Source organism: Strongylocentrotus purpuratus, unplaced genomic scaffold (assembly GCF_000002235.5).
Source record: "Strongylocentrotus purpuratus isolate Spur 01 unplaced genomic scaffold, Spur_5.0 spur5_scaffold_2, whole genome shotgun sequence".
Lineage (NCBI taxonomy): Eukaryota > Metazoa > Echinodermata > Echinoidea > Camarodonta > Strongylocentrotidae > Strongylocentrotus > Strongylocentrotus purpuratus.
The window spans coordinates 30756536-30782803 of record NW_022145605.1 but is presented as its reverse complement, the minus strand read 5'-3'; the positions used below and the strand labels follow the sequence as shown (position 1 = coordinate 30782803).

At 37.3% G+C, this 26268-nt stretch overlaps 1 protein-coding gene across 1 annotated transcript; it reads left to right on the top strand.

Moving 5' to 3' along the window:
* The first annotated feature begins 4860 nt into the window (after positions 1 to 4860).
* On the top strand, positions 4861 to 13515 carry LOC105442261 (adhesion G-protein coupled receptor D1-like). The gene is made up of 7 exons (XM_030991218.1): positions 4861 to 4865; positions 7981 to 8047; positions 9875 to 9963; positions 11128 to 11257; positions 11890 to 11931; positions 12372 to 12458; positions 13390 to 13515. The coding sequence occupies exons 1-7, from the start codon at positions 4861 to 4863 to the stop codon at positions 13486 to 13488; spliced, it is 519 nt and encodes a 172-aa protein (XP_030847078.1). The 3' UTR covers positions 13489 to 13515.
* Positions 13516 to 26268: the final 12753 nt, after the last annotated feature.

The following is a 26268-nucleotide window of genomic DNA, read 5'->3' as shown; positions in this document are numbered from 1 at the left end:
AACAAGCTTGTTCCGTTTTTTCGCTGAGAAATATTCAATATCTTTTTGTTTCTTTATAAAACTCTTAAAAAGATCAACACTTGGTAAATCCCCCTTACTTATTTTCTAAACTTCCATGATGACCTATTACATTGTATAATGCATTGATCGAGGTAATTTCAGGTATTACATATTGATGAGCTACTTGAAATTAACTAGGAGGTATGCGCGTATTGGGGAATGTGGCTTGCTGCTCTACTTTTTTTTTAAAACTTCCCACGACATGTAATGAGTGTTTAGTATACATTATATGGGACGTACAGTGATAGATGGAAAGTTATTTCAGTATATTCGAAATGACTTTTAGGTAACTCCTTTTTCCTCCCACTTCATCAACATTCATTCATTTCATTCCATCTACATTATTTCAAGAAATGCATTCAGAAAATGAAGAAGAAAAAAAGAAACGAAAAAAATAGGTGTAAAGAAAATATTGTCGGCGAAGCATTTGTCGTAGTACTAGTAGCATTTGTAGTTTATGGGACACTTTTTGGGCGGAGCAAATGTCGTCGGAGCAAATGTCGGCGGAGCAATTGTCGCTTCAGGCGGAGCAATTGTCGGCGGAGCAATTGTCGGCGGAGCAAATGTCGGTGGAGCAAATGTCGGCGGAGCAATGTCGGCGGAGCAATTGTCGGCGGAGCAAATGTCGGCGGAGCAATTGTCGCTTCAGGCGGAGCAAATGTCGGCGGAGCAATTGTCGCTTCAGGCGGAGCAATTGTCGGCGGAGCAATTGTCGGCGGAGCAAATGTCGGCGGAGCAAGTGTCGCTTCAGGCGGAGCAAATGTCGGCGGAGCAAATGTCGGCGGAGCAATTGTCGCGTTTTGCGGAGCAATTGACGGCGGAGCAATTGTCGGCGGAGTAATTGTCGGAGGAGCAATTGTCGGCGGAGCATCTGTCGGCGGAGCAATTGTCGGCGGAGCAACTGTCGGCGGAGCAACTGTCGGCGGAGCAACTGTCGGCGGAGCATTTGACGTCGGAGCAAATGTCGCGGAGCAAATGTCGCGGAGCAATTGTCGCGTTTTGCGGAGTAAATGTCGGCGGAGCAATCGTCGGCGGAGCATGTGTCGGGTTACCAATAATAATACCCAATTACTACCGTGTGAGTCAAAAAAAAGTTTACACCTAGAAAATTGCTAATTATTTTTTAAAATCATCTATGAACCGTAAATTATTATACATTTTATGAAAGAGTGTTTTATCCCAAATCAATTGGTACCATTTGTGTGTGGTATGTGTTCACGCTTGGATGAATAGGAGGCATTGTTTGCGAGAGTGCAAAAATCGACTTGCGCCAAAGTGATGTCTGCAGTATGTATTATGTTGGGATTAGCGGAGTGAGAGAATGAAATGAATGTATCAAATGAAATGCATTGCATATGCATTTTGCAAAGGGCAAAGTCACACGCACCCACAGTCCCACACACACGCGCACAAACGTTCGTTGATATTTGATATTCGATATTTAATATGCGTGGCTTGAATAACTTTGTTAGGGATATTATTTGGATCTGCAAAGACCGAATTAATACCCAAATCCCAATTGTTTTATTCAAACATCACATAAGCAACTTTGGCGCAAGTCGATTTTTGCACTCTCGCAAACAATGCAAACAAATATTATAACTGTATCCAAATAAAATTATGTAAATTGTTTTCATCTGGTCACATTACTCGTGTGCTATGTTTTTTAAAGAAAATGGAGTTCCACCGGCTGTCGAGAAACCTCGACGGAGAACGTGAATATGACGTCATGCTACTGTGATCACATGACCAGCTTTGCCATTCTCGTGAGTTTGCTGCCGAGTGAGCTGGTAAGATATAATCATGATGTATATATTATATATTAGAGCTTATCATTTCACAAACGTGTATAACATTTAACTATAATTCTCAGTTGGTTAGCTGTTGATTAAAGAGAGATTCTGATATGTAAGTATGCGCTATTTGAATTAATGATTTTTATCATTACAACGTATAAATTTTATATTGGCGAGTTAATTGTGAGAATATTCATATCTTTTAATAAGAAAATAATCGAAATTATCCCTTAAGATGCAACGATATTTCAAAAAGTATGAAATATTTCCCCTTTACCTGGAATGTGCTTATCCTAAACGCTTTTCCCATGATAATAGTTTTTGACAGGGATACATTTTTACAAAATGAGTAAATTAGTCTTACAAATATAAAGTCCATTATAATATTTTGTCGTCGACATAAATATATATATATATATATATATTATACCAAGAGTATTAATAACGTTGAAAGCTATTTGTTGAACAATACTTTTTAGGATGGAGATATCATCAGTGATATTCTAACCTGGGTAGGCCTTGGATTATCTGTGACGTCACTCGTTATCAGTCTGATTACGTTCTTTATTCTCAGGTAAAAATATCAAGGAATTTGTAGTTTTGAATGGTTGACAACCCAGTATAACTTGGGCGATTTCAATAATTTATGTATCATTTTTTCATGTAATTCAAATCTAAAATGGATAGTGGTTTATTTCCTGTTAAAATATACATATTAGACAAAAAAAAATTACGTAGCATGTTTCCCGATTAAGCAAGAAGAAAAAATAAACCCAATGCATATTCTTTTATTCATTCTAATATACTTTTTTGTTGTTGCTGTGATATTTGTATTCTCTATGAAATGAAAACAATTACGTGTAATGAAATGAAATGATCGGGCACTGACCGTAAATTCCCACATACTATAGAAGGTACGTTTTTTGCACTCATTGTGTGCACTTTGTGCATGCTCAGAATCAAAGGTGCAAGGCATGATACTTTCATAATATATTTTCCTCAAAGAACCCCGGCCGCGTCATACCAAAAGACGTTTAAAGATGGGAGTTGTTGCTACCTTGTTTGGCGTTCAACAATAAGGGATAGAGCAACGTCGATCTGGCGCTGCTCAGTGGCTGCCGGGCTCACGATCAAATGGGCAAAAAGAATTTCCGTTTCTGTTTAATAAAATTTGGAGTGGACTATTAGGCTATTATTATTATTATATTTGACCAGAGGTCGAAATTATACATAGTTGTTTTGTAACCCTATAACACAGTAAGTCCAAAAAATAAATTTACATTTCAAATCTATAACTGAAAAAAGGTGAATTGAACACTTTTTTCCTTCTCTGTGCCATGGATATAATATGAATAACATGCTGTGTAAACCAATAAACAATCATAAATTTCTTTAACTCGAATAAAAACTTTCTGTAAATCATCGGGTCTAATTTTGAATTTATACATAGACGATCGTTGACAGCTGACCGGGTAATAATTCATGCAAACTTGATGGTCGCCATTCTGTTTGTCGATATCATCTTCTTTGCCGGCATCAATCCTATTGAAATTGAGGTAATCTTTATTATTTTTGTATTCTGAGATTTCTGGAAGGCTATCCATTTCCCTTGTTTTCCTTATTAAAGCCATGTGCTACATTCAACTATAATATTAAACAAATACCAGAAATTGACACTCTTTCATCTTAAAAATGTATAAAAGTATATTACAAATTAAAGAAATATCAATACTCTATCAACATCAATTAAAATCAAGCTTCGAATTTTCACGCTTGGATCGCCACATTCATTTAACGGTTAGTAGGTCTGAAAGAATGCAACAGCACAAAATAGAGCAAGTAGCCATTCAAATACTAATGAACATGTGCATCTGTAAGACAGTCTTGCTCAACGGTTTAAAGGGGGAAAAGAATGAGAAATGATGAGGAGGGTCGAGCTCTTGATGTCAGATGTAGTCCAAGGACTGCATGGTTTTGACAAGCGCGGTCAAGATGCCTCTCCTTTCCACCCGAGATCGTGGACGAGCCGTGTGATACTTCCAATGCTCATCACAATTTGAGTGTTCAGATGCCCCATTTTTGAAATTATCTTTCAGATACTCACTCAAGCGTGAGTGGTATGAATCCAATTGCATATCATCTTAACTGGGAATAACTTATATATTTATTTATATTTATTTGAAAATCTTAACTACAAATAGTGTCCAATTTCTTTTTTGTGTGGATATATACATGTATATATATATATATATATGCTGAGTGTGTCAAAATTGTTGTATCTGGTGAAGCCGAAAAAACCCCACTTTGTGGTCAAGCTGTTAAAGGATTTGGTGTACGCAACCAAAGACCTTGGTGTTATTCCCGGCAGAGACTTTTTTTGAAACCTTTGTAGTTAATTTCATCAAAGGAAGGTATTAAACGAAGAACAACAAAAAGGCGACGCAAAATATTTATCTCACGTTATTTGTGTACATTTTCAGTATTATATATTGAACAAATAAATCACTTTCATTGGATAATCTTTATATTGTTTTAATATTGTTTTAATCAGTGTATATATGTTACACTTTTATAAACCTTTACAGAACTATACAAAAAGGTAGGAAATAGTATACATTTTGGAAAAAATACACTTGTCTATTTTAGCATCGCTATATTGCTCCCAACGATTCCTTGAAGAAAGGGACGTCATGGCCATGGGTTTCGTTACACCTTATGACTCCTCCTTGCAATCATTTTCTAGTTTATTCAAATGATTCAAGGAATTTAACAAATCTAAGATAGTTTTGTACATATGTATGCGTCTCAATTCTGCCCGCATTATATCTTATCTCTTATGTGAACCCCTTGTATAGTATGCATGCAAGGCATATGCCTTCATCCTGCACTACTTCTCCCTAGCAATGATGTTCTGGATGCTCGTCGAAGGTGTACACCTCTATCGTCAGATCATCCAAGTTTTTGACTCTGGTAATCCTCGAACTTGGGTTTATGGAATCTTAGGATGGGGTAAGTTGATGATTATCACTCACATCATTTATATGGTGCCATATTTCTACATCAAACTCTGCATTCTGCATTAAAAACTTAACTCCGTTTCGTTGACGATCAGCCATGCACAAAAAAGACGAAAGACTTGATGCGTGGCTGATGGTTAAGGTAACGGAGTTAAGTCCTTGGTCAACTCTGTTTGTTGCTACGGCAGGGAGCCAGTAAAAAACGAATTCGTTCAATCAAATAATGGAAATGCAAGCATTACTTTAAAGTCAACTGGTTAATGCTACGTTACACTATGTTCCCGGCGGCCACGGCAATCATGTTTCAGGCCACCGTGGACGAAACGGGATTGACGTGACACAACGCGGGGGACCGTATGGGCAAACGTGACAGGCCGTGATTGCCGTGGATACCGTGTCAGATTTTAAACTGTCAAAAAATTTGCCACGGCAGTCACGGGACGGGGGCCCGCATATTCCCTGGCATCTTACGGTCTTTTTAAGTTTTGCCACGTTCTGCCACGTTTGGTGCACGTTTTGTCACAGTTCCTTCATAGTTGCTGCGCATTTCGTCCCGTTTTGCCACGTTTTGCCACGTTTTGCCACGGTTTTCAAGGAATCTCACGGCAGGCCAGGGTGTATGGTAGCTTTTTTTATCGCGTTTAATCACTGCGCAGCCCGGCGTCTGACGGTTTACGGGCGTGGCGCGTTGCGTTCGATCTGACACGGCGCACGCGGTCGGGAGGCAGTATATACAAGACTAGCGCGGCAGGAGCTCCATTCAAGCCTGAGCAATCGACGACACATTACTGCATCTATAAAACGAAGAAACAAGGTCAAGCTATGCCACCAAAGAAGCCAAGACGTTCGAAGGCCCTCCGTCCTGCACCACCACCACCACCACCACCAGTAGTGCTTCTTTTTATACCGTGGGCATAATCGTGCTCCAAAGCTCCCCGGCGTCCACGTTTCATCCGTAGAAAGCCTTGACAGAACGTGAAAAATGTGTCAGAACTTGATCAGAAAGTGAGAAACGTGAGGGACCCCATCAGAACGTGAGGTAACCCATCAGAACGTGACGAGCCGGGAGGGAACGGTCTGGCATCCGTTGTAGAACGCGGGCCGAACCGTAGTGCGCCTTGGAGCCTCCGGGACTCAGCATCCCCTCCCCCCCCCCCCCTCACGACCCTTCACGGATACCGTGGTAGACCGTCAGAAAACTTGGCTGACGCACGGCCAGTGCATTGCAAATTTACAATTTGGGCCAGTGCGTTGTCGTTCGCTAGGCGTGCGTCATCATTCGTTACTCGTTCGTCGAGCGCGCTGGACCCATGCTATGCATTCGTCGTCATTCGCTGTGTGCGTCGGGATTTGTACACGCCAAAGGCACGCCAGACATGCGTGGAGCGCGCTAGACCTTCGCCAGACATACGTGGAGCACACGCCCTGTATACGCACAGCGCGCTAGCTACACGCTGTGCATTTTGTGTCAGCTGGCTAGCTTTTCCAAAATCATGACAAAAGTTAGGCACACGGCCTTTTCCGATTTCCAATGAGCGGGCCGTGCGTCGTCTATGTGTGACCACCTCTGTTGAGAACGCGGTGCATGCGTGGACCATTCGTCCAGCGCGCTAGCAACACGCTGTGCATTCTAGGAAGTTGTTATCATGTGCGCTCTGTGTACGGTCTGGATGCGCACTGTATGCGCCCTGTTTGCGCTCAGCGCGCTAGCAACACGCTATGCATTTGGTGTCAGTTCGCTGTAGCTTCGACAAAAGTTGGGCGCACGACAACGCACTGTCCAAAATTGCAAATTTCCAATGCGCTGGCCGTGCGTTCCCCACGCGTCCCCTCTGTGTGACCGGGCCTTTAGACACGCGGCCTTTTTCCGATTTCCAATGCGCCGGCCGTGCGTCGTCTATGTGTGACCACCTTTGTTGAGAACGCGGTGCATGCGTGGACCATTCGTCCAGCGCGCTAGCAACACGCTGTGGATTCGTGGAAGTTATTATCACGTGCGCTGTGTGTACGGTCTGTATGCGCCTTGTATGCGCTCAGGGCGCTATCAACACGCTATGCACATGGTGTCAAGCTCGTTGTAGCTTCGAGAAAAGTTGGGCGCACGACAACGCACTGGCCAAAATTGCAAATTTCTAATGCGCTGGCCGTGCGTTCTCCATTCGTCTCCTCTGATTGACCGGGCCTTAACAAAACTTGAATCCAGAGATAAAATTGGTCTAAATCTCACGGCGCACTTCGTTTCGGGCAAACGGGGCTGCCGTGGCCGCCGGGAACATAGTGTAAACGTAGCATAACTTCTTCCGATCGAGGTGTCATTTTAATAAACAGAAAATGAACTTTCTAGAAAACTATTTTCTCTTTGGAATTCAGATACCGCCCGCCAAACGACCTTTTGGTACTCTCTGTCTTTAAATTGTTTTAATCCCTCATGCGTGAAATATGCATTATACGAGTTGCATCAAAAGAAAGAGGAAGGTCTAAGCTTTACAAATATGTGTCAATTATTAAATATAATTGTCATTACTTTATGATAAAACATTGATAACTCTCGGTTTTATTTCTTCTGGGACGCACTGTACAATTCAGATATTCGAATCTGTTTTATGGCATTTTACGGTGGGGTAAGTTCAAATGAAAGACGGTTTTACTAGACAACGCTGCTAGAGGCAAATCAATACCCACTGCTACTTAAAACTAAGCTAATAATGAATCTTTAAAGTGATTTGGTTGTTAAAGTAATATAGTTTGGCTTTAATTTAACCTACATGTATATAATCAAAGTATCACATCCGCCATTTGCAATATACCATACTATTTCCTTCTTTTGAAGGTGGTCCAGCCGTGATACTCATCATAACTGGAGGCCTAAAGCATCAAAGCTATGGCTATGAACGAAGGTGAGTATAATTTATTGAAAAAACTATTATTATCAATATATATATATATATATATATATATATATATATTAGTCCACGGAAATCAGTTGCCTTGTAATATTATAGTTCAAGTGACAAATATTTACAAAGGTACCCAAAATAAAGCAATCAATTTAAACTTTGCATAATTGAAGTAAAAGTTTTATCTTTATCTTCCAATTTAAAATACAGTTGCTGGCTGAATCCAACAGATGGGACAATCTGGGCATTCACTGGCCCGGCTATAGCAATCGTACTCGTAAGAAACTCGTTATAGTGTGCGATCTGTTAATTTTTTATTTATTATTATTATTATTATTTATTTATTTATTTATTTATTTATTTATTTATTTATTTATTATTATTATTATTTTTTTTTTTTTGGGGGGGGGGGGGTTTAGTATGCGGTGTTTTTATTCTTTACTTTTTATTTTGGGTCGTACGGAAGCTTGAAAAGCCTAGATATTAGTATCATGATTAACCTTTAAAGATGATTTGGGTAATTTCCTCCAAAATACCGATAAGAGAAGATTAGAATAATGTTTTCCACATTATCTTGTTGTTTGGCACCACGTTCTTCACTATAGATTTTAAAGAAATATCCAACCTCAAAATACAACTAGTATAAAGTAATGGAAACATATCAGAGATCCAGACCGGTAAAAGTTTGTAAGAAATCGAACGAAAAAGAAGAAAGTCTTGATATTTTAAAGTTGTTATCGCTAGACGCATTGGAAGTTTAAAATGGCCAAAGCAGTCATGTCACTGTGGTGTAGTGGCGGATAATTTTCCTCTATTTTTTCAATACGAAAAGTTTCTAAAGTGTCAATTTATTTCATTTGTGTATGATAAAGAGTATGTAACCCATGATATATTTTGACTAGTGCCCCAAAGGAAAAGGTACCTGACACACACACAAAAAACAGAAATTGATTTTAATTTTGTTTACACGACTAATGAGTGAGTTTTTAAATGCTACGTCACAATCCAGGGAAGAAATATCGAATTTGAGATTTGCATAGATTGATTAATATCATATTTCATACATTAATAATTCCTATCTTATTGGTTTAATTTATATCACTTTAGCCATTCAGTTTCTCATATTTTCTGTCATTATACAAGTAAAGTTATTACAAGGGTTGGTTGTCCTTTTACGTTTCAAACAAACATATAGCAGCTGCACTCTCAAATAGGGCTCACGTTTCAGTTCAGTTCAGTTCATTTTATTCAAAACCACACAAAGCATGACATAATCTGTGACATAAAAAGAGACTGGTAATAGTACATCAATCAACATATTCTAACTTGATTACATCATTAACTGAATGGTTTTAGGACCCCTTTAGAAGCTAAGCTTGTGAGCGGGGCCCTATAACAGTTTGCACTCCAACAGAAAATAGCAGCTAATAAATCGTAAAATTATGGCTCCCTTTTATAATGGTTCAACTTTGCATTTTAAAGTGTACAAATACAGCACTCTTAAACAAAGTCTACAATTTTCCTCTCAATTGAAACTAAGCAGCTCTTTCAATCAACAGCTGCAACTTTTCAAATAACAATTTTTTTTATATTTTACCCCGCCTTTTTTTTATATGTACTACGTAAAAAACAAACTGTGGATGTTGCGCTATATAAAAGACAATTGTATGTATGTATGTATGTACTGCAAATGCGCACTTGAAACCATGAGTTTACATTATGAAATAGAACTTCAATGTAGCAAAATGCTCGTTATCTCTGTTTGATTGCAACACTTATTGCTCAGTGAGTAAAGGAGATTTTTCAAAGGAAAAAAGGCATATATTTAATCGAAATATAAATCTCGTTCATTTTTATATTTTATGCATGTTTTGAATTTTGAGGCCTACGTTTTTTTTATATCGTCGCATCGTGATATCTGAATACAATTTTATCCTAAGCATGATCGTCGGCAAAAGAAAAACAAGTTAACAGTCCTTAATACTAAAAATTCAACGTTAGAAGCTTGCCTTGTGTCTGCAATAATACATATATATATATTTATTATAATTTTATCATTAGCAGGAAAATTATCTAAAATGTTTAATTTATTTTACACTTCTAGGTCAACGTAGTTATTCTCCTACTGGTTGTAAAGACAGTTGTGTCTGCATCTCGAGGTCAACTTGACAACGATAAGATCAAGCAAATCAAGTAATAACCTAATTACATTTTAAGAAATGTTTTCATTTACGATATGTTCGTGCGTTACCTTTTGTCTCGATTACGTAAATGTTTTTTTCGGAGTAAATCCTCTAAATTATGTATACTTACTTATGAATTATTATGAACGCAGGCTTACGCCTCTATATTCAGTTTTGAATTCTTTCTTCATGTAATTTTGCCAAATCATTTTGTTTTTATTCAGAGCTGATCTTTGGAGCCCTCCGTTTCTCCTCGGATTGCTTGATATACATTGGATATTGGCTCATTAGGGGTTGACGAATGTGTGTGAGTGTGTTTGTAGATTCATGTGTGTGGGTTTGGAAGGGTGTGAGTCGGTTTGTGTGTGTGTGAGTGTGTATCAGGCACGAAGCCACGGGGGGCACGGGGGGGGGCACGCGCCCCCTTAAATTTCCAAGATCGGTTGAACTTTTTTAGATCCCTTTTTTTTACCTCGATCGATTACATGTATGTGCCCCCCAAACATCGAACTCTGGCTACGTGCCTGGTGTGTATGTGTGTGTGGTTTTGGATATATGTGTGTGGGTTAGCATATGTGCGGGTGCGTGGGTTTCGATAGGTGTGTGTGGGTACTATTTGAAAGACCTTATCCGATGAAAATACAACTTGATATAAACGGAAAACTGAATGAATGTAGAATATAAACTTATCTTTCATTATTGCACAAAAGTAAATTATAACCTCATTTTTCACACCCCTCCAAATTAAGGGTCAACAGGGGTCAAATTTTCCGAAATTACAGTGACGACATAACATGTGCAACCCATGTGTTCACCTTTATTGCTGAGGCTTAATTAATGCAAAGCCATTGTGAATAGGCGTACTCTGCATAAAATGATATCATAAAGTCGATGGCAAGTTTTTTAGTGCGATATCTTCCGATTTTCAAAGCTTTAGTTTTCGAGTTTTCAGAGAGCTCATACTCATCTGACAGACACTAAAATTGCATATAATTGATATTATTGTAATCTGTTGCTTATAAGTTTTCCGCTGATATATAATTCATCCATTTCATTTTTCAGTTCGGATATGGTCTTAAACTTGGGTCTCGATTTGGATAGGTGGGTTCCGATGGTTTTTTGTAATATATATATGTAAAATCACTGTGTAAATTATTTTGTCACTACTTTTCAGAGCTGGACTTCGGAGCACTTTGTTGCTCTTCCCCCTGCTTGGTATCGCTTGGATATTGACACCTGTAGTGGCAGTTTTCCCTCACGTCAAGGCTTTGGAATACACCTTCAACCTGCTCAATTCTCTTCAGGTATCTTATATAGGTTATCAGAGATAACTTGGCGTAGTAATCACTATGATGTCAGTGTTATGATGATTTTGATTTCTAATGTAAAAAAATGAGCACTAAAAGAAAGAGAGAGAGGGCGAGGCCGATGAAACGAAGATAACCCTACCTTTTTCTTTCAAGAGAAGGTTGAGCTCTTTGGCTCTGTAGAAGTGAAAACAAATAATTTGAAATATTCAACATACCATTTCACAATAAGAGAAAATATCATGTTGAAAATGTTACGTCATTTCTCTCAAATTCCAAATAACCAAATATATCATATCTTTGGACCAAAGTTTGATCCTACTAATTTGTGTAGTGCCGTACCATGTTTGTGTGCAATGATTGTCCATCTGACAAGAATTTTTCGTTTGTTATTTTCAAAAGCCTCACAGGCAATCAACGCACATTATGTCCTAGATAATTTCTGCCTTCTTAATGTAATGGTCTGCTCAGTACTCAAATACGATTCTAACCATGCACGGGCATATGTGTCTTCAACATTTTTACTTGTATTTTTCAATTTTGTTTTACTACTACGAGACGTTCATATCTAAGATGAGGGTTGTGCATGTATCGTACTAACGTAGATAATTTCTGTTGTATCCTTGCAGGGGTTCTTCGTCGCATGGCTCTATTGCTTTCTCAATTCGGAGGTATGTAATGAAATCATAGCTGGCATCAGACATTCAAGACAATTTTATTTCGGGGAATTTGCTCTGTAAAGAAGTAAAGATGGGCCTTATCGTAGAGAAAGGATAGCTATGATGCAAAAGGCAAAAGTGTAAACCTTACGCCCCACAATATTCTGCTTGTAATTCGTGTTTAGTGTATAAAGGCAAGTTAATTTCATCGTGGATTTTGTATTATAAGTAGGCTATATAAAAAATAATATTCGAATATTGATCTCCCAACCGCCTATTTAAAGAAAGAAATTCTTCAAAACTGCAAGTGTCCGATAGTCAACAGTAAATATGTGCAACTCCTCGAAACAGGCAAGACAGACAGTGCACATGATATGGCGCTTCCGATTTAGGCTTTAACATGAAATCAAACAGAGAGTCTCTATTATTGTGATTTTGTATTATTACAACAGGTTCGAAACGCCATCAGAGAGCATGTTCGCAAATCTCGTGAAAGCAGGGCTTCGATCACCAATCCCAGTACAGTTTCAACAACTGAAGTAAATGAAGTTTAATTTTACACTTTATCTAATTATGCAATAATTATATTTTTTTCTTTCTATTGCAATAATAGCATATATCTGCCAAGTGTTTTTGTACGCGCATGTGTGTAACCGCTCGATTCTGATTCGAACAAATCGCGCATCGAACATAATTTGTATTTTTTTTTTCTGGGGGGGGGGGCGTCTGTAATACGTGATGATGCTAGCAAGTGGGAAATAATACTGGGAAAATTTTAGTCTGATTTATGTTTTTTCATGAGCCTCAAAATGTTATTTTTCGCAAGAATTGGTGTGCTGGTATGAGAATCTTTGTTTTTACAGTGTTAACTGAAAGTGCAAGAAAGAGGGGAAAATATTGGGAAATTTAAAGTCTCATCAATCTTATTCATGAGCCTCGAAATGTTATCTTTCGCGTGAATTATTATTGTGCTGGTATGAGAATCTTTGTACAATGTTAACTGAAATGACACGGCCACATTGTCTTATGACACTTCTCTCATGAGTTTGTTGGGGCGAATGAATAACGACGTTTTGTATAACAAAGGCGTTTGTCAAGTGAAATGCTGCTCCCCAAATTGAATGTGTGAAAATTGGCATTGTATGGTTGATTCATATGAAAAAATATGTTGGCTACATTCAAATGTAAAATTGTTATATCCACAAACAAACGTGTGTAGAGGTGTCGTGTTCTTTTATAGTATTATTATTGTTTTAGTATTCAGGATCTAATAATATGCATTTTAATTTTTATTGCAATCATATATGGTTACTTTCTACCTCTCTTCTTCTTCTTCTTTTTTTGGCGGGGGAGGGGGGAGATATTTCTTTTTTATTTTATTTATGTTTTCTACCATTTTGTTTTGTTATCTACAATTTTGTTTTGTTTTCTACCATTTTTGTTTTGTTATCTACCATCTTGTTTTGTCAGGGAAGTGCAGCTAAGCCTGGTATGAGGTTGATCCGAGTCGCTCCAGCTCCAGTAGGTCCAACACAAAACCAAGCCGGTGTCTCTAGTCACTCAACCTAAGGCCTAAGCAGTAACACCACGTCCTTATAAGAGGTGCCCTTAATGAGTACCTCAAATACGTGATTGAGCATATGAAGGTTGCGGGTACGAGCTCCTACAAAGCAATGATGTCCTCTTTAAAGACATTGATCTACATTTGTCACGCAACACCCGGATTTACTATATAAGTTGGTAGGCCTACCTAAAAGGATTTGTTTAATTAAATTCACTATGCGGTGATGATGCTTACTTGTGACAATATTTCCAAAGTCTTTAGAAAGCGAATAAAGACATTGTATCATAAAGAACATCATATTTGTTGCAATTAGTGTTATGCAGTAGTTGTTTGTACGGTAATCTTTTCATGATTTTGATTGGAGGTTTAATTATTTAGCGTTTTTATTCAGTTTGAGTTCTTTGATTAACTTTTTCTTTTGAATTTGTTGTTTAATTCAATTGACGAAAGGTTAACGTAATAATTACGGTATGTTTTGTAATCATTTATTTGTCTACTTCTCTATAACATTTCTGAGCCGAAACTATAATTTTGATTTAATCATTGTTATGTCTCTGGAGTCTTTTTTTTTCTCCAGTCTTTAAACATCTTCTGGATATTTTCAACGGAGTTTCTTTATAAATTGTTTGTATACTATAATATAAAATATGAAGTATTTTTTCTTTAATGTATTCGTTCTCCTAGTGTCTTTAATTACTCGCCTGAAGCCTTCTAAGCCTATGTTTATATTTACTTCCTATACCATGTTTTTTAAACTTCTATATACCGGTCAACCTGTATGATTTTAGACATTCTTGTCATTGCGCTACTACATGTTCTCATATTTTGTTCTTTTCTCAGTTTTATACTACATGGTTTCAGTTTACCTACTTGACATTTCATGCAATAGTTTTTAAGTCAGAATTAATTCCTCATGTTTATGTTTAGTATCGTGTCATGACCTAGTGTCATCAAAAAACAAAAAATAAATAAAACGTTGATTTCCTCCTTGTGCCTTGTCTTTGTTAGCTGTTTTTAATGAAATGCAATACATTCTATTACCTTCATGCTATATTTTGCAGGTCTTCTGGGTGGACCAGTTGGTCGGGAAGAGGAACCATTAGGTTACAGTGATTAAGTTTGCTTTCCTCTTCCCTGGCAGCCAACTGATACACTCAATAGACCTCCAGGAAGATTGTGCATTTATAATTGACATTCTCGTAATGTTTGTTTACTCATATTCACATCGTTATATTTCTTGTGAATTGCCGAATAAATAATGATAATAATAATAATAAAACGTGGAGTCTTATTACCATTTGATATATAAATTTATAGTTAGCTATGTAAAGCGATATTGATCTGAGAGTCGATGGTGTGGTGTTGTTTATGTTGTTGAGGTTAAATCGGATTATTTATAATTTTTGGCTGTTTAAAATGTTGTGCTAGGGGGAACCGAACAAAATAACAATCGCGTTATGCAAAAATATTGAAAAATCCTTGTTAATGAAGATTTTGTTTTCTTCTTGTGCATGTTGTGCCCATATTGCTTCGGTTGTCTCATTTTTGACGGCACAAACTTAGGCTAGTTCTTATATAAATCAGACGTCAATCGGCGGATCAGACTACACTTGATAGTGATTTTGTATGTGAGATTCCTTTGCTAAATATAAAATACAAGAATCTTTCCATATCTTTAAACTATCATTGATATCTGATAATTAAACAGTAAAATAAACCTGCCAAACTACATAATACAATGAAGTACTTGACTGAAAGTAGGCGAGTTTGATGTGGTGCCCAATTGCATCTCTCTGTTAATAATCGAATAGTCCATGGTGTTCATGAATATTCATATTTTTACTCACCTCGGCAAAATGCATGCCTATACTAAATGGAAAAATTACGGTGGGGTGGATGAAATGACATATTGAACAAATCAGAACTGATCTGTGATAATTGATGCTTCTTATCCTTCGTGTGCTTCACTTATAACCTTACAATCGCATGGCAAATTGAGTCCAAAGTTCGACTTGTTGTACATGTGTTATATAGGCAATGGCGAGCTTGCAGCCTATTTTGATCAATTTACGGTGGGTGAACTTTCAAAAGTCAATTGGACATGAGGGTTCCAATGAAAGAGCTAGTGATAACGTACGTTCATTTCATTTTCAGTTCAGTTTATTAATTTTCGTACGGCACCAACTTCAGCCAAAGGCTGTTCTTCTGTAGGTCCATGCGCAATATAAAAATTACATGTACAAGTATAACATAACACATATCATAACATATGAAATATTAAAAAAACACACACAAAAAAAAACAAGAACACAAGTATACAAAAAAAATGAATATGTACGAACCAAGATACCACTATCTCCACCACCCCCCCCCCCCCCCGTCGGCAATAATTCTTCCCAAACAGCGTTTATTTAAGATTTTATAGTTATATAAGTAGATATTTAAGCGTCGAGGTGGATGTGCTTTTCGTTTAAACAAAAAAAGAATTGTTAACGATTTTTTTTGTGTGTAAAAGTCCATACGCTAAAGTACATGTTAGGCAGCTGGACTCTGCCGCTAGGGGGTGTTCTCAAATAAGACTAAACGGAGCTATATGTACGTGTATAAAAGGTTGCTAATTATGTCATGGGTTTTCCGGCCAATTTCGCAAATTTACCTATCTAATTTATTGTCCTATTTTGTGTTGTTAGGTAGGTCAGCAAGTCAACATTTGTCCTACCTAGTAACGACTTATGTATGAAGTTTGAATTCTGGCTCTTGAAACACATTTGTTTGTAACAGGTAAATGCAATAATTCGTAATGAGGCACCTAACCAAAACTTATGCATTAAATCTGATGACATTACGAAAATGGCCTATTGAATGAACGTTTTATCAAATGGACTGAAAAAGCATCGAAATTAGTCGGAAAACCTGTAATAAAAATAGCAGCTTTTTCTAAGAAAGTATGAAAATTAAAGTTCTATTTTCCAAAGCACCATATTTTGCTTAACATGTAAAATTGTAGTCTAATAGTTTTGTTAGGAAGAAATAAAGAAGTAAACAAATTCGTTTCTTTGAATGCTGTGTGGTTGATGCTTATTATTAGATCGGTGTTAATGATTGAAATTTTTATTTTTACCATGATAGTGGGTAGCCATGTCATACGTAATGAAGCTAACAAGAGAAATTTAATTACCGAATTATCATTAATAATTACTGTACAGGTATATCATTGCATTAATAATAAACCGAATTTTGATTTATTTCTTAATGAATAACAAAAATGTCATAGTGGTTCATGTATAAACAATGCTTATAAGAAATAATGCAGTCCCGTTTCCAGGATCTGTTCATGTCGGAAATGTCTGACAATTGAGTTTGCAAATGTGTTTTTTCGAAGTAATCAGAGGGTAGAAGTTACGTACAAATCTACGAAAGTATGCACAATTTCTTTTCGATTGTTATTTTAAGGACTATCTAGACAAATTTTGGAGAAGTAATAATTATCAACTAGGATAGCAGAGACAGGTAGGCTGAAAGAAAGGCATGGAAATGGACCAAGAATTGACAAAATGGCTCCTGAACGGACATGCATGAGTGATTTTTTTGAGGAAAACAAGTTCTGTGGGATGCTATGACGCTACATTTTTTTCTGCTTTCACACTAAAGAAGTTATTATAGAGGTTGGATAAGCAAATCAGTTTCATGATTCATATTTTATGTCCTATGTGGTGTTCTCAATGTCGAGCAATAAACTTACACTTAGTCCTATTCCATTCACCTGAACTGTTTCATAACTAGTTTTTTATTTGCTATTAAAACTCGCCTCTCTTTCAAAGTATGCATGGCGGCTGTGTTAGACACGGAGAAAGGGGTGTGGGAGAGAGAGTATGAGGTTGGAAAGAGGGGTGCTGGAATGAGATGGGGAGTGAGAGGAAAGTGTGACGTGTGAGTGAAGTTGTTGGAACAAACGAGGGGTAGTTTAAGGACTTTCGGAAGTTGTGTTGATGCTCATCTTAGCTTGTAGGGCCAGCTTATTACGTATTTACTTTAATAGTCTATATCGATCCTGAACTAATCTCAATAGACTGTTGCTCTTAAAATGTATTATATCATGTATCAAAAATTGATTGGCTTTTGGTTGGCTGAGAGCTCGTCACGTGGCCAGACGTATTTCAACTATTTTAAGGTTGCTCTGAAAAAGTACTATTTGGGAGAGAAGTACTATTTGGGAGTTGCCCTTTTTCCTAATCGTAATTTAGTATCTTTCTTATATTTTTAATTCTTTTTAATAGAAATTGTAATTTTTGAAATTTTAATTTGTTGAAATTTCAATACATATATTTTTTTTTTGTGTGTGTGTCTTTTTTTTACAATTTCGATGCAGGATTTAAAACAAATATGCCATGCCCTTTTTTCGAGGAACTGATTGAAACTGTGGGCCTCGGCGACTCTGATAGTACCATTTGCTTCGGGACTACGCCCCTCAGCAAAGAGTACTATTGGAGTCACTTTTGCGCCTACTTTTAACCAGAACCTCTCAAGACAGTGTTGAAGGCAGTTGAAAATTCAACGATATACAGGATTTCAGATGCCTCCAGTGGGCAACTCCCAATATATGTCACAGCGCTCACGCCGTGCAATCTAGCTGAGCCGCAGTCAAATAAACTGTGCTGCACTACTGCTGTACCTGTATAGCGCCAGCTTTCATTTGTCAACATTTTGTCAAGCCGCTGGTTGCACAAAGCACAACATCAACCACTCCTTGCAGGCAAAACAAGTTTTACTTTGCTGGACCATGCAGGCGGCATGCAGGGCAAGCATCGAGGGACATCATGTCCGTTCCAGGCCATTGTTCCGAAACATCAATCACAAACTATGTTCGTACGCCTACTATTTAGCAAACAAGGCGTGAAAATTTGTAACTCTTTCTAAATTCATCTTCGACTTCACAGATAGTCAGCTTCAGCGTGTTTTAAAGGTTTAGCCCTCCCCCTGCAAGAAATCCCACCAGCGATTTCCGAAACGACAGTAGCATCAAAATATGATCTTTGGAACTATGAAGATTGATATGAACCAGCAAAATCTTTATTCACAACAGTATCATCTTAATGGCTGTGTTGTGATTTTTTTACCAATAGATCGAAATGGATATATACATAAATATGTTTGAAAACCTGTTGGAAACCTCCAGTCAGGAGCAAATACAAAGGTGAGTTATTCCACTTGATTATAAATTGTTGATGTTGATATAAAACAAATATATTTTGCCTTCTGTTCGAGGTATTGATAAAAAAAACTATGGGTCTCAGTGACTCCGGCGATGGCATAGTTTGAACCAGAACCTCTCAAGTAATACTCCTGTACATATTTATAGCTCGTGTATGAGCGGGTGCGCACGACGCTAGGGCGTACGAATGAGCACTTTTTGAAATGCAATCACATTTGATGAATACGTCTTTATTCAGTACCTCAATAACAGTTATTCCATTCACTTGTTACAATTTTTTCTTTTGTGAAAAAATGTCTAATTTGTTTTCTTGAGATTATGATTCTTACATGAGCTAAAGCGAGAATGCAGAGCTTTAGAAGTTAATCAAGAACAATTGTGTAACCTTTATTTCAAATTGATGTCACCATAAATCACATAGTTGCATGCTTTTGACGGATCCCCTGCCATATATCAACGCGTAAAAAATGTATTATTATGATTGATTCGACTTCTATGGTATTTCTTTCAAATTGTTTAAAATGTGACATACATGAAATTTAAGAAGAAAAATTCAGGCTCCAAAAGTGGAAGAGACCCCGCATTAATCACAGGGACTATGCCTGCTTTTACCCAAAAAGGGGGAGGGCAGGTCAGATGTTTTTTTTTACATTTGAAAACGTTTGCTATTATTTTTGACGGGATGTATACTTGGGCCTGCACGTGCTACGCATCGATTCTTGTTAACCACTACATGCTCTCGTGCTACTAAGTAGAGACTCATGCCTCGTCGCTAATTAGAGCTCTGTTGCCATAGTAGTCGTGTGTGGCCCTCGAGAGATGTTACCTTTAATAGTCAGCTGTGTAGAAGAAGCATTCAACATTAATGCACTTTCGTATCCAGCCCGGCTATGATTAGAGTAAGGGTTTGCTTTAGGCTAACTCATACCCTAACCCTTACCCTTGCCCTAACCTTAATCCCATTCCTAATCCTAAACCCTAAATAACCCAAAACCGTAACCGTAACTATTATCGTTATCCTAACCCTAAATAATCCCGTGCGAAAGTGCACTCTGGATACGAAAGTGAATTAGCACCAATCCTACATACCAGGTGTACTAAGATGTAGATGCGATATCTGGAAGAGACCTCGCTGATGCGATCACGGTGTGGTCGGATGAAGGCACAAATACGGAGGTGAAGGATAGAGAAGTCGTTTCTAACGGTACACTCTTGGTGGGTTCAGTGGTCGGTGAGTCTGTAGGCGTGCATTCAGGAAATGCCAATAGCGTAGATCCATCTGGTGGGTTCGTGAGCATAGTCGGCGTGTTACCGATGCCAGAGTGATATCAAGCAGTCGGACCTCCATAAGAAGACTAAAAGAAGTATCCATTAAAGCTTACTGTGAACAGAGAATCTCCTAGACCTCATGAACCCAAAACAATAAAGAGCACCGATAAATCATATGAAGATAGAAATTGTCGTCAATAACGCATACTTCGCTTTGTTCAAACTGATTTGACTTTGCTTTGATTAGAGTTTTGTCTACAACTCTATCACGGAGGACTATGCGCCTAGCTTCTATTCCTGAATAATTAACCATGACTTTGAATTAACTTGATGAAACAAGAAATTGCGGACCAGGGGCCCGTTTCATAAAACTTGTTATCTATAACAAATGCTAAATTTCTATGACAAATTTGCTCTCAGCCAATCAGATGCCAGGATTTCAGTAGCTTATAACAGTAGCTTGTAACATGTTATTGATATCAAGTTTTATGAAAAATTATTATAAAGATGTTGATCATGGTGATGATAATCACAGTAATAAAAAATAATGTTAATGAAAGAAGTAGTAGTAAAAATATTATCAACAAAGAAAAAGAGGATAATGAAAATAAAATTAATCATGAAAAATGTTACAATAATAAGTGTAATACGTCATCAGCAATGGTAGAATAAGTCATCTTAAGTGTAATGCTATTGATTTCATATCGGGCAAAATACCCGAATTTTACTTCACATTTATATAGAAAGGCTAGTATTCAAACGCAACAAATAAATTCGTATAAAAGCCATACAAGGCTATGGTCATGACCATTCAAAAGGGCCTTACATCACCCAAACCGTGCAATTATTTTAATTAATAGATACATCACATGTGTATTCTACAGACTGGACTGCATCGATAAAGACTATTCCAACGTCAACCAATATAGCTTCGCCCAGGTTTAACCACCAAGAGAAACTGGGTATATGGAGAAGTTAATAAGATTAGCTAGGCAATCAAGAACACCTTACATCAAACAACCAATGGACTCTTTTTCATCACTGGATACATCACCTGTGAATTCCACAGACACGACTGCATTGATAGAGATGAAATCGAAATAGCATTATCATGAATAAGGCTGCAAGATATGCAACGAGGTCTTAATGCTTTTACTTGAAAGATTTTAGGAATAATACTATATTGCGTTTTTTAAGGCCGTTACAAATACCTGAAGATTGTTTTGCTTCCTCTGACAAAAATCAGATTTTGTAAAGATATATTTTATTGTTTGATGCAGTTATCAATCATATATTTCGTTATCTGAGACTGTTTGAATTGAATTGAACTGCATTTCTTTATTGCCATGCACAAAATAAAATGAAGGCATAAAAATCGTCTTACGGCTCACATTTGTATAAAAAATATAACAATACCTTAACATATCATAGACAATAACTACAAATAACATAAATAAAATAACAATGTAATATAATTTAACATCTCTGTTGAGAACCAGGGGAATTGTTATTTGTACTCCCCTAGCTCCCAACAGACAATACTAACTTAAATAAATTGCAGAAAATGTACATGACACCAATCAATGTCATATAACATATAAATAGAAAAGTCACAGCAAAGATCTAAAATCAATTATTCATCAATTGTTAAAAATTCCAGATAAAAACTGTTTATTTTGGGTAGCAGACAAAAACTAAATGTACATCATACTGGATGGCAAAGAGGAAAGACAAGAGAGAAAACGGGAGAGGGAAAGGGAGAAAGGGAAAGGGAAAGAGAGAGAGAGAGAGAGAGTGTGTGTGGAAGAGAGGAACAGTTCAGTGTGAGATGATGCATATACAATTTCATTCAAAACATCGCTTTATAATAGACATTATTTATATTGCACCTGTGCTTAGTACTGTTACATATATGACACACTGCTATACATGCCAAGAAGTACAAATACAACTGTATGCTAGTACATGTACATATAGATGGTGGATACACTGGACAGTAAGTTGAAAGAAGAAAATTGATGTCAGATAGAAGAGGCTAGAAGAGAGACAAGAAAGAAAGAAGAAGAAAGAAGAAAGAAAGAAAAGTGGAGAAAAGGAAAGAGGAAAAGGAGGAAAAGAGCAGTGTGAGATATTGAAAATATTATTGAATAGAATTGAATTGATGAGTCCACATGTCACTTACAAACTACCAACCACCCAGCCATAACAGCAGGGAGGACCCCCTCCCCCTTGACCTAATACAAGCCGACCCATCTTCACCCCCTGTACTTCCATGATATGAAGAGAGAGAGAGAGAGAGAGAGACAGACAAACAGAAAGAGAGAGACAGAAAGAGAGAGATAGAGAGATAGAGAGAGAGAGATATGTAGGATAGAGGGAGAGAGAGGAAGAGAGAGAGTAGAATAAGAAAGAGGAGAGAGAGAGAGAGCGATAGAATGAGTGGGTAGGGGATCGTACTCGGGATGGACAGGGTCATTCATCTACAGAAATTGTTGTTAAACACTTTCATTGTACTTGGACCTGAAAGAAAGAAAGGACCTGCCGAACCTATCAGTTCTTATTCTAGGTAACCTAATTCTTCCTGATCTATTAAAAACCACTTCATTATGTAGAGGGTGATTAGAATCCTTCACAATCACTAGCAGCTTAGCCAATAATGCTCTTTCTGCAACATCTTCCAGCCCTTTCACATAGACCCCAATTACTCTGCTGGCATGTTTTACTATCCTATTCAACTTTGCTCTGTTTTTCCCACTAAGGCTGTTATGCTTCATTCCCAATTTCAATTTGTTTGGGTAATATCTGTGGAAAGAACAACCTTTGCATTAATGAGTTGTTGTTAGAGTTTAAAACACCCATTGGAGAAATTGCACGTTTCTCTCACATTGACCAACCAACCATCTGGCAAAGTACCTTTTTCCTAATGCCTTTAGGTAAAAGTTGACTGTCGTAGAGATCCTGGTAAGGATCTGCGGTTAATGTTTTTTGCTTTTCACTGTTCCACGTTCCTGGTATGCTATCCTTGAACAAAAATACAACTACACTTGTCTTCCTTTTTCGCTTCTGTTCTCATTTTCGTTATTTCGTAATGTCCGTCTATCAGGTTTGTTCATTCCAATCTACCCCTTCTCTCTCTCTCTCTCTCTCTCTCATTCTCTCTCTCTCACTCTCACCCGCCCGCGCGCGCACACACACACACACACACACACACAAACACTCCCTCTCTCCCCCTCTCTGTCTCTCTCTGTCTCTCTCACACATACACACACACGCACCCTCTCTCTTCACTCTCTTTCTCTCACTCTCTCTCATTATGTCTCTCTCTATCTCTCTCTACACCCCATTTATCGTTCCGAGGAATGAGATTCTGTTTTCTATGACGGCTAGGAAAAATAATTCGTACCTGGCATCCTTGTAAATTGTAAAGCGTAATCCTCATTCATTTTCAATTTACTAATGAATTGGTAAAGAACAAAATATAATGTATATCGAAACGCCACGACCGATTAGAAATTCATTATTAATAAGTCATACTCCGTTAACACACTAAATTATACTGTAACGTGATACACAATTGAAATCAAATTGAAATGAATATGCGGGAAAAGTAAGGGTATTATCAGCATTGTTGATGCAGCCGTGTGCGTGGACAGGGGCGTTTGTTAGCGTTGAAGATTTTACTTGAAAAGATTTCCCTCGGATACCTCCTTTCTGAAAATGACACTAATATCGAAACGAATCGAAGAGTAACCTGCCAAAGGGTCAGCTGTTTAAACAGCTAAAAACCTTTAAACAACAATGCTCATAATGCAAATGTATTATATATTGTTTCTTTTGAAAATCAAAGTACATTTAATAGGACCTTTAAACTATTCTTCTTCTACTACTACTAATACTACTGCCAATACTACTACTACTTTTACTACTACTACTACTACTACTACTACTACTACTACTACTACTACTACTACTTCAACTATTACTAATACTACTGCCGATACTACTACTACAACTACTGCTGCTGCGCTGTTTCTAGTACTGTTACCATCACTTCTGATCATACTACCACTACAATCTGTGCCACCACAACTACCATCGCCAATGCAATCTCTATATACGGAATGCACTTAAAGTTATTTCATAACAATAGTGATGAACTAACTGTGGGAAAGGTAATAGCGTTTAGTTCACGATATAGCTAGCGAAAGAGAGAGAAGGGGGAGTGAGACAAAGGGAGAGAGAGAGAAAAAGAGGGAGAGAGAGTCATTGAGAGCGAGGGAGAAAAAATGAAATAAAAACAAAGTTATAGAAAAAATCAGGAGAAGACCTAAATAAGGATATACCGTGTGAGTCGAAAAAAAGTTTACACCTAGAAAATTATTAATTTTTTTTAAAGTCATCTATGAACAGTAAGTTATTATACATCTTATGAAAGAGTGTTTTATCCCAAATCATTTGGTACCATTTTTGTGTGGTATGTGTTCACGCTTGGTTGAACAGGAGGCATTGTTTGCGAGAGTGCAAAAATCGACTTGCGCCAAAGTGATGCCTACAGTATGTATTATGTTTGGATTAGCGGAGTGAGAGAATGAAATGAATGTATCAAATGAAATGCATTGCATGTGCATTTTGCAAAGGGCAAAGTCACACATACCCACACACACACGCAAAAATGTTCATTAATATTTGATATTCGATATTTGATATGTGTGGCATGATTAATTTTGTTACGGATGTTATTTGGATCTGCAAAGACCGAATTAATACCCAATTCCCAATTGTTTTATTCAAACATCACATAAGCAACTTTGGCGCAAGTCGTTTTTGAACTCTCGCAAACAATGCCTCCTGTTCATCAATGCGTGAACACATACCACACAAAAATGGTACCAAATGATTTGGGATAAAACATTCTTTCATAAGGATATATAATAATTTACTGTTCATAGATGATTTTTAAAATAATTAGCAATTTTCTAGGTGTAAACTTTTTTGACTCACACTGTATAGAGAGAGAAAACAAAAAAAGAGAGTGCGTGTGTGTGTATGTTTATTCGTGTGCGTGTGTGTGTGTAAGGACGAGTGTATTTGTCTTTGCAGGCGTGCGCGTATGTGAGTATGAGAGAGCGAGGGGAGGAGAGTGAAATGAAGTGTGGAGGAGAAACAACGAAAAGACTTTACATTGAAGTGACACGCAGAAAGAGAGGCCGATAGAAAGATCGAGAGGAAGAATAAAAGAAAACAAGAGTTTGAAATACCTTTTTAATAAAGCTTGATTTGAATTAAAAAGAAGAACACAAAGTAATATGATTGATAACAAAGTAAACCTATAGAGCACATGAAAGACTGACATAAAGAATTGTATATAGAGACAGAGAGTGGAGGTGGGGGGGGGGGGTAATAGAAAAAAAAGTATTGATATGTTAGTCACACCACCAAACTGATTCCGACTCCAACCGACCGATTCTTCGCCGGTGTGGGGTAAGATAACTATTTGTTCCGGTGTCGGACTCGTTGGTGTCGGTGGGATATCAATTAGAGATATACCATTTATCGCATCAAGAGGTCGCCTGCAGTCAGGCACTACGTTAAACGAAAACATAAACAAATGCCAGTTTGATACCATGGTGATAAGCGCCTCACATCATTTCAGCGGACTGCATCTATTAAACTCATGTATTTTTCTCTCATTTTCCTCATGCTCTCATTGAGCACTTTGCATATTAAACGTACCAAGATAACAGCGTTTTTAAAGCAGAGCGAGCTAAATCACCTTCATCTTGAGTCATTCCTGGGTTCTTCCGTTTTGATTTTCAATTGTATGCGTCAAATGAGCAGATTATTAGAAGGAAACTTCCAAATTAAGTACAACGAGTTCAGTCTTTGAAAGAGGGAGAAAAACACTAGTGACTTATACATTGTGAGAGGGAAGGAGATGACCTCCCTTTACTCTTAAGGTTCAAGATTTTTCTAAATATTCTTCATAACTCTTTAACTCTATTGACAATATCGATCTAAGATTGGGATTTGTGAAAGATAATCATCATCATGGTTGATTTACCTTTGAGTGGACTAAGGATATTCCTTGCCTTGTGTGGGGGGTTTTCTCTGGTAAGTAAATGAAAAAAAAACAATCCTTTTATCTCTTCAAAAACTGAAATACAGATGGTTTGTTAGCAATCCAAAGAATGTCATATTCCTTAAAACAAAAATGACTGAAAATAAAGTATATTATGTCAAGTATGTGTTAAATTTGATTACTTTCTGTTATGAATAATCGTTAAATACATGGAATTTAAACCCC

What these genes read in the sequence shown, in the direction of transcription:
- LOC105442261 (XM_030991218.1), top strand. An exon ending in CGGCTATAGCAATCGTACTC is followed by an intron (nt 8,048 to 9,874) that starts GTAAGAAACTCG and finishes TTACACTTCTAG; the next exon opens with GTCAACGTAGTTATTCTCCT. An exon ending in GATAAGATCAAGCAAATCAA is followed by an intron (nt 9,964 to 11,127) that starts GTAATAACCTAA and finishes ACTACTTTTCAG; the next exon opens with AGCTGGACTTCGGAGCACTT.